Raw genomic sequence first — 13,715 nt, 5'->3', positions numbered from 1 at the left:
TTATGATACACAGTTACTATGTTGGAAAGACTAGGCGGTGGAGCGACAGACTGAAATGTCTCATATATTGTATCACTATGTGATCCCACAGCCTCATTTTCAGTTCCAACTGGGATTAGCAATTTAATTTGTGTGTGCACATGTGCCTTTGTGTTGCCTGTCAACTTATGGTTACTCCAATGTCTTCCTAGGCAAGGAATATTCAGAGGTGGTTTCACCAGCTCTTTTGCTGGAAATACAGATTGGATGACCATCTGTCAGAGGTGCTTTGAATGTGATTTCCCTGCTTTGTGGCAGGAGTTTGGACTGAATAGATGGCCCACGAGGTCTCTTCCAACTATATGATTCCAACATCTGATATTTGTTGGTGGTCTCCTATCCAAGTACTAACCAGGGCTAATACTGCTTAGCTGTCAAGATCAGATGGGAGCTAGTTTCTTTTGGATAGTTACAACATAGCAATTTAAGCCCTTTTATTCCTGCTGTTCTAACTTTGTTATTGTTTATGTAACCAAAACAGAACCATGTTGCAAAGGGAAGCTCAGAATAGCCCACTGGATGTACCAGCTTGGTATTTGCTGTTATCAAGAAGCCCTTTAATAATAATAATGAAAACTATTCATTGTTGTTGTTGACATTAATGCCTCCAGTGTTTCCATCCAGAGACACTTTGAATGTCATCCATGTGCAGACAAGAAGTCTGAAGAACATAGTCACTCATTCACATTTCAAACCATCTTCGAATTCCCACAATAAATCCAAGGAAAGATTTGGAAGAGGGAGTAAGGTATGTGACAAGAGGGTTACATGATAAAGGAGAAACCTTGACTCTCCATGACATTTGAAAAAATGTTCATCACTATAAATATTCCAGTAGATGGCATCATCTTACCTTTTCTAGCTGTTCCATGCAGGCATTGTGGACTACAATTTTACAAGCAGCACATTTTCTTCGAAGAGCTGATTTCTGAAATATTATTTAAAAGATACTATATGAACAGGGAATTTCTTGGACTTGTAGGTTTTTTTCTCATAGGGACTTATTACTGTGAATGCCAGAGTTTCTACCTCAGATAGCAAAAGAGCAAATAAAAGTCTTTGTCTGCCTGTTTTTAAAATAGAAAAGCTTATATCCTGCCTTTCCAACTATATAGTCTCACATAAAAGTAGCAAAAAAGTAATGAAGAGACAATTTAACTGCTAGGTAATCCTGGCTTTTGTTCTTTGGGAAGGTACTAGATTTCTCCTGCTGAAAAGCCTTTATAACCCTTCCTAATCTGAAAATCCCGGAGTTGCTTAGGATTCAGCATGGTAAATAAAATGGAATCATTGTGCTACAATTGTGTTGTGCCAATGGCCTCTAACACTGAGCCTAAAGAAATGCAGGCTGAATTTGTAGTATGTTACAGATATGGCATTAGCAATTAAAATATTTCTTTAGGAAATAAAGAGGTCATAATAACTTATGATTCATAATAGTGTTACACTTTCTGTGTTACAAGTTTTTTTTTCATGTCCAAAGCAACTTGAGAAGCTGCTTCTGATGTGAGAGAATTGGCCGTCTGCAAGGTAACATTTACCCATTATTTTCCTTCAATATATAATTACTTCAAAATTCATAGTGTTTGCAGTAATGGTTACTTTGGTGGAGGGCAGGATTCATAAGTAGCCACACAATGATTTAAACCAGTAATTCTTAACCTTCCTAATGCCATGACCCCTTAATACAGTTCCTCATGTTGGGTTGAACCTCAGCCATAAAATTGTTTTTGTTGCTACTTCATAACTGTAATTTTGCTACTGTTATGAATCAGAATATAAATATCTGATATGAAGGATGTATTTTCATTCACTGGACCAAAGTTGGCACAAATACCTGATTTGATACACCCAAATTTGAATACTGGTGGGGTTGGGGGGTTGAGAAATACTGATTTAAACATTGTGCTTGATTGTGTATTAATTGAGTTTTTACATTTTCTTTTATGCATATGATTATCTTACATGATACATTATGTACTGTCTATTTATCAGATCGATACATGTCACCCTTTCCCTTTTCAAAGAATCTTATATATTCATGTACGTCTAGAAATTTTAGTCAAAAAATCAACCCAAAAATGTGGGTGGACTTACCCAGTGTACTACTCTTTAATTCTTATCGGGCTACATGGAAAGAGCCTCCTCAAAGACTGAGTAAATACAGTTGGGTGTCCCTTGGGCAACGTTTCTTGCAAAAGGTTAATCTTTCCCATCCAAAAGCATTGCTTTACCTCCACAAATGGATGAACACCAAAGGTCTTTATCAAGACCATTGCTAACAGTTATGTCTATTCATACAGAAGGCTTGCCACTTGCTATGGAAGAGCTACTAGCCAAAATGTCTGAGGACATTTTGTATGACATTTTATGGATACAGGAAACACAGAGAGAAATCACAAATTTTGTCCATTTTTGGTCTAAAATTATTTAGCTGCTTGTGCTTCCTTTATTTTATCAGTTTTATAATTTATGCAATACTTTTGACATGAAATAAATAAAATAAATAAATAATCATATTAAAAATGAGCCATCACCTTCTCTGAGAAAAGTGGCAAAAGGTGAAAGCTTGGCCCATCCTAGGATAACCCAAAAGAATCACTTATCCACTCTACTTTCTCAATCACAATGTGATTTCTGGCCACTGAAGGTGGAGGAAAAATAGCAGCTGGCCCACTGAAGTAATGCTGGCACTTTCCCCTCTCCATTGAATGACTCTAAGTTCATCCATACATCATATCAAAATCTATAATAGTGGTTCAAAAACCTCCACTTGTACATGAGGTTGACTTATATATGAGTATATATAGTAGTTTACCAAGCTCTTATCCAAAATAACTTTCTAAGCTCCTTTGGTGGACACTCAATTGTTGTCATACTTCAACTCCTCAACAAGTAATGAGTTCTAGGAACTGTAATCCATCAACAACCGAGCACTCAACTCAGCAGTACTGTAAGGCTAGAAGCAGTGGCTCTTTAATTTCCCACACTTCCCAAAGACTAAAGCCCTGTAAAAAAGTAAAGCATTGCTAGATCCACAAGCAAAAAATTAGTTATGTGATTTTTTTGAGCTCTATGTTGTCAAATTTATTTTATCACTTATTGCAAACATAAACTGAAGCATCCCACCCATGGCATGTAGCCAATCATTACTCAGTTAACTGTGAGCAGAAGCTGCTATTTAGCAAAACTCACCCCCCCCCCCCCATTTCAAGATTAAGCTGCAGGATTGCATAGTGGCACTGGGGGGATGGAGGGAATTAATATATTTTTTTATGTCCTGTCTTTGTGTCAGTGCCAAATTGAAGGTGATTTACAATGCAGATTAAAACAATTAAATAAATTTTCCAATAAAAGCAGCATGTTTTTTTAAAAAAACTACATTGCAAAAGCATTCAAAAATTAACAACAAGGAAAAAGTACAGCTGCCTTGATTACAGCAAAGCTGGTGTTTCTGCAAATTGCAAAGAATCAATGACCAGAGGTTGTATTAAGAGAGGGAAAACTCTCTTAACCCAATGTACAGTGCTTTCCAAGTTGATATTATCATAATGTAAACAATCCCATTCATATACTGTAAATGTTTTGCCAAGAAATGGTAAATTTCACATAACAGGCTTTCTGTACGTACAGTTAGCTCTATATTCACTGGGGTTAGTGACAGAGGACCTCCATGAAAGTGAAACATGGAAAATAACACAGGATCAATGTTTAATATTATCTTTGTTCCTGTCTGGAAATGTTTAATGCACCACACTTTGGTGGAAAATGCATTATAAATAAACATTGGTAGTAGTGGTGATAGTGGTTGTTGCTGTTATATTTTGTTGTCACTCTTCTGCCAAAATTTTCATTATACATAGATATGAGCATGGGAGAGGTACAGAAATTATGAAAACATAACACTCACGGAAAACTTGACTTGGCAACTTTCCTCCCCAAGGTAACACAAGTCCCCAGAAACATTTGTCTCCAACCAGAGATGCTCACCATTCACTGCATTTTCCTGCAAAAAAAAAGTGTCCGCATACATTATCTCTTAAAGATCAGCATTCTGTTCAAAATTGGTACTGTTTCTAACATGAAGTTCCACAGTATAATTGTAAATATGTTTATTGAAATTATGGTCCAGATTCTCTCCACTCTGATGGCTTTTGGTTCTCTGTTCATTTACATGTGAGTAAGGCACACTGAGCCTTACTTCTAATTTCTGAGCCCTTCTTATATCCGAGTTTCATCTAATGAAGTGGGTTACAGTCTACCCAAGCTCATGTTATGTTACATTCATTAGGGCTAAATCTAATTATTACTCCCAACTAGAATATTCATGTATTGAATTTATGCTTTGTCTTTCTCCCAAAAGCGGATTCAAGGTGGCTTACAATAGTTTAGAAAGATGCAGCTAAAAAGATTACAAAGAATTAAATATCAAAATTGCTAATAACATAATTAAAGTCAATTTTACAAAATAAAAACTCAGTTTCAATAATTATAACAACAACAACAACAACAACAACTTTATTTTTGTATCCCACCATCATCTCCCCAAAGAGACTCGGGGTGGCTTACATGGGTACCAAACCAAATCAAACACAGATTAAAAATGTAACACAATAAAATTACAGATATAAACATCAAAAAACATAAACCATCAAATTATTTCTTAAAATACAACACTTATAAATACACTAGTTTCGTAATTGAAATCCTATCTAAATAAAAATGTCTCCACATGCCAATAGAAAAAAAGCAGGGAGAGGGCCAACTGGTCACCCCATGGAAGAGAGATCCACAATCTGAAAGAAGTTGCAGAGAAGGTTCGCTCCTGAGTGTTCACTAAGGACTTCATCAGACTCTGGCTTTCCCCCATTTCTACACATTTTAAAGACATTTTAAATAATGAGTCCCACGGAGCCCATCAAACAATGCCAGAGTATTTCCTGTCGGTTCTTGTGGGACTCAGTTTCTGAAGTGTGTAGAAACTGAGGTTTTTAGAGTCTGGGAGTAATCATCCCGCAAAGCTCATTTGCATAGAAATGACTAAAGGCATTGGTTTTAAAGTGAGATGGAAACTGTCAGGGAAATCTACATTTTAGAGGGTTTTAGTGATGTGAAAGTGTGAGTATTCTAGAGGGTAGTCTGCTACAGTTCCTTGAGATGGTGTGGGTCCCACTGAAAGAAGTGTTTTAAAAGGGTGTCTTAACTCTGCTTCAGTGGAAGGCTTTTGAGGGCAAACGACTACAGGAAAAGTGGTGCCTTAAGAAAGATGCCTCAACTCTGCTTCAGTGGAAGATTCTTGAGTGTAAACAACCCCAAAGAAGGGGCCTTAACTCTGCTTTGGTGGAAGGGACTTGAGTGTAAATGACCCCAAAGAAAGTGATGCCTTAAGGAAGGTGCCTAAACTCTACATCAGGGAAAGTGGTGCCCTAAGAATGGTGCCTTAACTCTGCTTTGGTGGAAGGGACTTGAGTGCAAATGACTTCAGAGAAAGTGGTGCCTTTTCGGAGGGCTACTTTATAGTTATGGGCAGCAGGAATGATCTAGGATAGCAAAATGTGTATTGAACAAAACCCATAGGCCACAAGATTTGCACCACTCACATAGGATTTTGATCTGATCTGGCAAAGCACTTGTTCTCTTGAATAATTCAATATTATTCTTGGATTCAATTATACATGTACATCAGTAACCATGACATTCATGGACCTTTGTGCATACTTCTGGTTGCCCAACACAACATCCTATAAGGCTCAAATAGTTTTGTTGGTTGCTATGCTCAAATGGTCAGAAAATGTCTACCAACTCATTGCACTGTAACTGACAAAGATATCCATAAAATATGCCTGATAGAATTTGGCTGATAGGATCACATTCTCACTTCAGAGAACATGGAACTCACAATTTAGAAAAAAATATACAAGAAAAGAACAATTTGTATGCAAGCTTTCACAGCTTTGCAGACCCAAAAGGAAGATTAGAAAGCATGGAATACTTTTATCATATCTAAACTATGAATACAAATTCAAAGTCATAGGTTGACAGCATTTGCCAAAGGCATTATATGGTACTGTTCTGAGATGTGTTATGAAGTTTGCTAATGGTCAAAAATACTTAAGAGAGTTGGTTCTCAAAACCAACTCTGTTAAGATGGCAACTCCAGCAAATTAATGCCTTCATAAAGACCATGTCATTTCATAAGCAAAGATAGGGCACCTGGTGATTCCAATGTTCATGGGGCAGTGAATAAACTCAGATTGTCTAAATTTTTAATGATCTATGTAAGGCACTAACAACAACAACAACAACAACAACAACAACTTTATTTATATTCTACCCTATCTCCCCTGGGGGACTCAGGGCAGATTCCAACAAACAGAAAGGCAAACATTCAATGCCTCAATAACGGTAAATAAAAATATAAAAGCCCAAGAAAATCCCACATAAAGAGCAACTTAAAAACAACAACTATAATTTAAATCAAACATCTCCTATATTAAGTGAAAATATGAGCTCTTTACCTCTATCTGTTGGGTTTTGCATTAAAAAGTGTAGATTATTTCAAAGCCTCTTAGCACAAAATATATATTTTGCACAAAACACTATATTTTGCAAACAATATTCATAAATATTTGATCTAAAATGCTAAAATACAATGTAAAAACAGTCTTCTAATTTTTAACTCTAATTGCTGAGATGTTTGTTCTTGAATGAGAGAACAACATATGTGACAATTTATGTTTCTATTCCTGAGGGTCAAAAGTAGGGATGATGGGTTGAGATTAACCTCAGGGGACAACAGTTCTTCCTATGACATCCACTGAGTGCCTGTCATGTGGATCTGTCCAAGGTCCTGAAATGCTTCCATGCAAACCTTGAGTAGGACAAAACAAGAAGATAGAGACGAATAGCATGTGGACCAAATATTGGAAATCTAATTTTTTTAGACTACAATCCTAGATTCCTCCAGCTGGCATGGCAAGTACAATACAGTTTCAGAAGGATCTTGATCTAACTCCAACTTAATTTGAAAGAAACAATGAACAACATGATGCTTTAAACCAAGGGAGTCCAGAACTGTGGTATGATGGAAAATGCATTGACTATGTCTGACATTTTGGCTTCTCTGCTGAAAAATTCACAAATCAAATTCTTGCTTTAGAACCAGATGGTGTCCAACAGCAGACAGCTTACAGATCACCTGCACTGTCAACATTTTCTTTTTTTGTCTAGCTTCTCATTTTCAATCTCCCTGACAGTTTAAATGTAATGAAACAGAAAACACTTCTCCTTTCACCATGGAAATCAGTCATGAAAAAATCAATGCCAAAGGAGTATTGCAATAAACAAAATAAGAAAAGGAAAAGAAAAGAAAAGAAAAATGTGGGTTTTTAAAGAAAGACATTTTAAGAAAAAAAAATCTGTCCACATTCCTGTTCCCATAATGAAAATAAAGGAAATAGCAAAACAGGGCTTTGCTACTCACATAATGCCACAGGTTAACTAGACTTGGAAAACTTTTTTTTCGAGTACAGAATCTTCCAGTTAGCATACTGGCTAGGGTGTTTTGGAATTTCTAGAGCACAGAAATAACTTTTCCAAGTTATTTTCCAAGTATTATTGGCTAGACTCCTGTTGGGGCACTACACTGACACAACTACATCAACACATATGGCAGTATCACAGGGACATGAATGCCATATGCCAATTGGTCTACTTAAGATGGAACTACAAATTGAATGTAACCCAACATGTCCTGTCATAGTCCTCCCTTGAAACATGCCCTGTGAGGAGCTGCTTAGAGAGCTCATTTGGAGAGAGAAAACGTTGAGAAGTGACACAATAACAATCTTTATATATTTGAAAACCTATATAATCTCTACTGTTCCAGAGGGTAGACATAGAGCAATAGACTCAACGATTGCAAAAGAAATTCTACCTAAACATTAGAAATAACTTCCCAATAATAACAATTGTTTGGCAGTAGAATATGCTGCTGCCTCAGAGTGTGGTGGAGTCTCTCCATATTACTAACATGGAGGGTTTAAAACAGAAGCTGGATGGTCATCTGCAGGGAGTACTTTGATTATGTATTCCTGCATGGTAGGAGGTTGGATTGGATAGCTCTTAAGGCAGTGTTTCTCAACCTGTGGGTCCGGTCCCCAGATGTTTTGGTCTTCAACTCCCAGAAATCGTAACAGCTGGTAAACTGGCTGGGATTTCTGGGAGTTGTAAATCACAACACCTGGGGATCCACAGGTTGAGAACCACTGCCTTAGGGTCTCTTTCAATGCTATGACTCTATGATTCCATTAAGGAAATACCAGATTGCAAGTCTGAACTCTGCAAGGGCCCAGCTATTGGAGGAATAATGAAATGCGGGCACTGGCCCACACATAAATCAGAGTTCTGGCCTCCCAATAAAAATGTCCTTCACATTTCTAGCAATAACCTAAAACATCAGCTTAGCATTTAGAAATATAGTTTAGGCACTCAAAGACAAGCAGCAGGCAAAGGTACCAAGGGAATGCTTGCATCATTCATCTACAAAATCTAGGCGTATTTTTTTTCAAAGTCTCATTCTCTGGAATGTTAGCAATATGGCGACTGGAGGAAAACTTCATTAAAAGGGCAAGATTCTCATGGTGAGAATGCCCCTACTTTGCCCCCACCTTTTTTTCCTTTGGCTACATCCTTGTGAATCTGTAATAGGTTAGTAGGGCCAGGCACAAAATCCAAAACCATAAAGGTTTTGCTGTTGTTGTTGTTGTTGTTGTTTTGTTTTCCAAAACAAATAGAGATGAAATAAATAAAATATTATTACAGCAAAGCTGATAATAGCAAAAAAAAAAAAACCCTGATTTTTAAACATTTATCTTTTTTAACCATCCTCTCTGGCTCAGAAATCATATGCATAATATATATGCTTTCTTGCTTTTTAAATTTAATACTCATTGATGGATCCCAGGTGGAAGCAGAACAGGAGGTCATACAAGAAAGATAATTAGCTCAAGCCTGCCCTACATTAGCTTGCTCTTGTATGTAGGGCATATGGGATCAATGTTTCCATTTTTAAATCTAAACCATTTATCTAAAAAAGTAATAATAATCTAGAACCATAGGACTATTCAGAGGTTGCTTCCATATATATATAAAATGCACCTTAGGGAACAGAATTGACCCTTTCATGATACTTTGTCCCCTGAAGATGTCTATTTCAAATCTTCTGGCTAGTATGCAAAAATCACAGGGCAAAATGTTTGCCATTCTGATTTCTAGCTCATCTTTTGCCAAAGGAACTTATGGTAGTATGCATGGTTCTCTTCCCCACTGTAACATAACAACTCTGTGCAGTGTAATGTAGATTAGGTAACAAGATGGTCCCAACCCCCCTGTCAGACAATTGGGAATCTGAACTCAGGTCTCCTTAGCATTACTCCAACTCTCTAATCAAGTGGTTCTCAATCTGTAGGTCCCCAGATGTTTTGGCCTTCAACTTCCAGAAATCCTAACAGCTGGTAAACCGGCTGGGATTTCTGGGAGTTGTAGGCCAAAACACCTGGGGAATCCACAGGTTGAGAACCACTGTTAATCATTTCACTACACTGGTTTTTGTAGCATTAATCAATTTAACACCACTTTAACTGTCATGGCTCAATGCTATGTATGATGGCATGCCTGAGCCTCTGGGAAAACTATAGTGTCTGGCTTTACTCGGGGGCTATCTGTAGACCTTCTGTTAAGATTAAGACCCTTAGTACTTTAGAGGCACTTTAGGCAAGGTAAAAAGACAACCAAAATGTGTTCATTGCAAACAAGATGAATAAAGGGTTAACTTCACTTGGGACTATCATAAGGTAACTTAATACAATACATTACAAAAGGAGCCTTTGCTGACTGCAATCATCTCTTTGGAATCTTCTGCCTCTGTTGCAAAACGATGGTTATAAACTGTCCTAATCTTCTTTCTTGTGAAGCATAATCTAGTCATAAGCTTCTGTTGTCCTTTGGACTGAGGATGTAAAATACTGCTGAATTCAGGTGCTAAGGATGCCTGTTTGAATTGCTTGGGTTTAGGATTACCAGACAATCCTAAGCCTAAATCACAGTAGTTCTGCTATAGAAAAGGGGAGGAGTCCAACAAGAGAGTTCAATACAGGGAAATGGAATAGACCAACTAAAGCTGGCATCTGGGGGGGATTTTAAGCTCCACCCAAAATTAATACAAATACACTATTAGGAAAATCTATGAATAGGGGGAACTAAAGCAGAGGAGAGGAAAAGGCAGAGCCAAAACTTCACATTATGGAATCATAGAAGCTGTAGATTGGTGAGGCGTCAGCACTCTTTAGCAGATAAGGTGAAAGACCTTGTGAACCTACAACTTCCAGGAGTCCATAGCATTGAGCCATGGCAATTAAAATGATGTTAAACTGCATTAATTCTACAGCACAGATGCACCCTTAGTGAGAAGTGGCAAAATGGGAGATGGGTCCAGCAGTTATGATCCCACTTTCTATGTCTCACATTTAATGTATGCATGTCTAAAAATTATTGGTTTTACAGGAACAACTAATTGTTCCTAGTGGACAAAGGGATTTGTTTTCCAGTACTTTGAAGTATTCTAGGATAAACATAGGGATATAGGGAGAGTCTTTCTAGACTGAAAAGGATCATTTGAAGGGGTAGCAGTTATAACACTATGAAAGTTCTGTTCAGTATTATGTGGATCACAAAACATTCTGAATCCCACCTTTTCTTTTACCTGGTAGTAAAACTTGACTAAATAATTTCAAGTACCTACTTTGCAAAAAAATATTGAACTGAATTCTATTGCAGTTCTAGATAAAGCAGAGTACTATTAAAATAATGATATCTGGATAAGAGTTGAGTCATTGCTCAGCAATTAAATGAAGTTAGGCCCCTTCTACACTACTATATAATGTGGATTCAGAATGTAGTTTAACTGCATTGAACTGGATTATATGAATCCACACTGCCATATAATGCAATTCAGTGCAGTTAGACTGCATTCTGGAGCTGGATTATATGGCAGTGTAGATGGGGCCTTAGGTCTACTCTCATTGGAGCTTTCATAAAATTCACACCATTTAGATTTAAAAGAGCTGAAAGAGAGGTGGGGGGAAATGTGTTTTCCACATGTTGTTACCTCATTCTGATTTTTTTAAAAAAAAAATTAAAATAATGTGGAGACCATCTGCTTTCTTTCCCTGCTATTATATCCCTGTCACAGTTCACATACTTTCTTTATGACTTCCAAACTTAGATTGCTAAAGATAAAAATGGCCTATTTCTACAACCCATTTGGGAAGACAGCTAGTTTCTCTTCTCATCTGTGTCCTTGAAAAGGTGATGGAGCTGGATACTTATAAATTACACCACTATTCCCCAGAGAAAAACCCAAATAAGGATGTGTTGCCAAGTTGCCTGTGGTTCTCCAAGTGTCCATTACAGATTCATAGGCCATGGCAGGCATAATGCAAGGTGCTATTTGTATCCAGGAGAAATCTAAATTTGTATCTAGTCTCTGACTGCTTTACGATCAACAAAGAGTGACCTCTCAGCAATGATGTCCATGCATTAATAGGAAAACATTCTTCTTTCTGTAGCATGATGCAGCCCATGCCAGAGCTGGAAAACATAGAAAGGCCCTCTTGGTTAAATGTCATGCTAAAGACACCCTGGAGTTGTAGTCTACACAGCCCTATGTGCTATAAGAAGAAAAGCCCATTGTTGCTTTCATGAGTGTGTTGTTTTAAGAACATAAAAGCACCCCTGCTTTAGCCTGTTTGGGGACTGTCATTCCCACAATCCCCAGCATTGGTAGCCGATGCAGGAGTCAGCCAGGTGCTTCTAGAATGCTCCAAAGCAGAACATAATGAAAATAACTATTTTCCCCATAACCACTAATAGGTAAATGTAAATATTTTCCCCTGACATTAAGTCCAGTCACGCCCAACTCTGGGAGTTGGTGCTCATCTCCATTTGTAAGGTGAAGAGCCGGCGTTGTCCGTAAACACCTGCAAGGTCATGTGGTTAACATGACTGCATGGAGCGCTGTTACCTTCCCGACAGAGCGGTACCTGTTGATCTACTCACATTTCAAGTTTTCAAACTGCTAGGTTGGCAGAAGCTGGGGCTAACAGCAGGAGCTCACCCCACTCCCTAGATTCAAACTGGCAACCTTTTAATCAGCAAGTTCAGCAGCTCAGCGGCTTAACCCACTGCACCAAAGGGACTCATAATATCCAATGGCATATTCACTGGGCCCATATTAGTTTACAGTGACATTATAGACCTTATTGGTAAACTGCCTCCCACACACAATCAAATAAACCAAGATAATGAATGCTTGTATCTAATATTGTGGCATCTGGTGCAGTTTGTTCTTGACAACTTTGTGTTAAAAAAATTTTTGCTTAGAAGAAAGAAATCCTAAATACACCTCATGGCATTTCAGAGGGGAAGTCCCAAGTGCATCTGTTTTAAAAGGGCTCAAATGCTTGGTCTTAACTATTGTAGAGATAAGTCTTAAAAGATAGTGAAATATCAGAAAAGAAGAGGTGAATAAGAATAAGCAAAACAGGTTAATTATCATTCCATTTTAGATGAATAATGGTATATATAATAATACTGTTTTCATAACACCCGTTATAAAGTCATTACATATATCCAAATTATATAAACAGAATTACTGTCTTTGGCTGGACATCCATGCAATTTGGTAGGAAATAATCACTCATTCACATATCAGCAGCACCCCCGCCCCTTTCCTAGTTATTCTAATTCCACCCATGTTGTTATCTCCATCCATGACTTAATATTCCTATCTAGAATTGAAAAGAGAGAAAGAACCACCTACAGTCCATTCTAGCGCCATTCTTGACTCCTTCACTGGTCCATTCGTGATGGCGTTATTGAGGTTTTGAACAGGGGCCAAATGTTGAAGGCCAGATCTGGAGATGGCTTTCCTGAAAAAGATGATTAAAGAAATCTAAAATATCTGTAGACTCATATTAATTTCCTTTATTAATCTGTATGCAGAAAGTTCCTCAGTTTAATCAGTCTTTATCTCACAAACAGCAGGCTCTCTTAAATAGAAATGGCTACACATAGTCACTTGGAAGACATCCATATAGTACTAAGTGGGTCTTATTTCTCAGGAAATGACAAGCATTGCTATCCAAGATATTTTAAGAAGTATTTTGCTTTGTCCATGTTACTTCAAGTGAGGTTCAGGGCTATGTCAAACTGTGTATCATATCCTCTGGATTATTTTCTGCAAAGCCATTCAGGTCATAGATAAGAACACAAATGTGTTGAACATGTTGAGAAGTGCCCTCAGAAAATGGATACAGGGGATTGTCCCTTCACAGTGTCATGATAGTTTATCCATTTATCTAATTGATCAAATAGGATAAATTGTCATGACACAGTGAAAGAGTGTGCAAGAAGTTGAGATGCCTGCCAGGTGAAATGTCAGGAAAGAATGCTTCTGGAACATGGCCATACAGCCTGAAAAACTTACAACAACTCAGTTGAACAACAGCAATAACAAAACAGCAAGCAGTGACGGCCTGGACACCAGTGTTTTAAATATAACCATTATTTTTACAGTTACTATTCACTACAATACATTCAAAAATACTAAAATAGAA

The 13,715-nt window shown here is 37.5% G+C and overlaps 1 protein-coding gene across 6 annotated transcripts in view; it reads right to left on the bottom strand.

Annotated features, from left to right (window-relative positions):
- DGKI (diacylglycerol kinase iota) overlaps positions 1 to 13,715 on the bottom strand; it is a 303,622-nt gene that overhangs the window by 151,572 nt on the left and 138,335 nt on the right. For all 6 annotated transcript variants that reach the window (XR_010910056.1, XM_060776823.2, XM_067469251.1 and 3 more), the window contains exons 2-4: positions 12,920 to 13,028; positions 3,950 to 4,045; positions 893 to 967 (exon numbers count right to left, since the gene is read on the bottom strand). Coding sequence is in view for 5 of the 6 variants with exons in the window: in XM_060776823.2 (XP_060632806.2) it covers positions 893 to 967; positions 3,950 to 4,045; positions 12,920 to 13,028 (280 nt within the window). In the remaining variant the exon portion in view is untranslated. The remainder of the gene's footprint in view (positions 1 to 892; positions 968 to 3,949; positions 4,046 to 12,919; positions 13,029 to 13,715) is intronic.

The sequence above is a fragment of the Anolis sagrei genome, chromosome 5, assembly GCF_037176765.1.
Source record: "Anolis sagrei isolate rAnoSag1 chromosome 5, rAnoSag1.mat, whole genome shotgun sequence".
NCBI classification, from domain to species: Eukaryota; Metazoa; Chordata; class Lepidosauria; order Squamata; family Dactyloidae; genus Anolis; species Anolis sagrei.
This window is presented reverse-complemented; position numbering and strand designations above follow the sequence as displayed.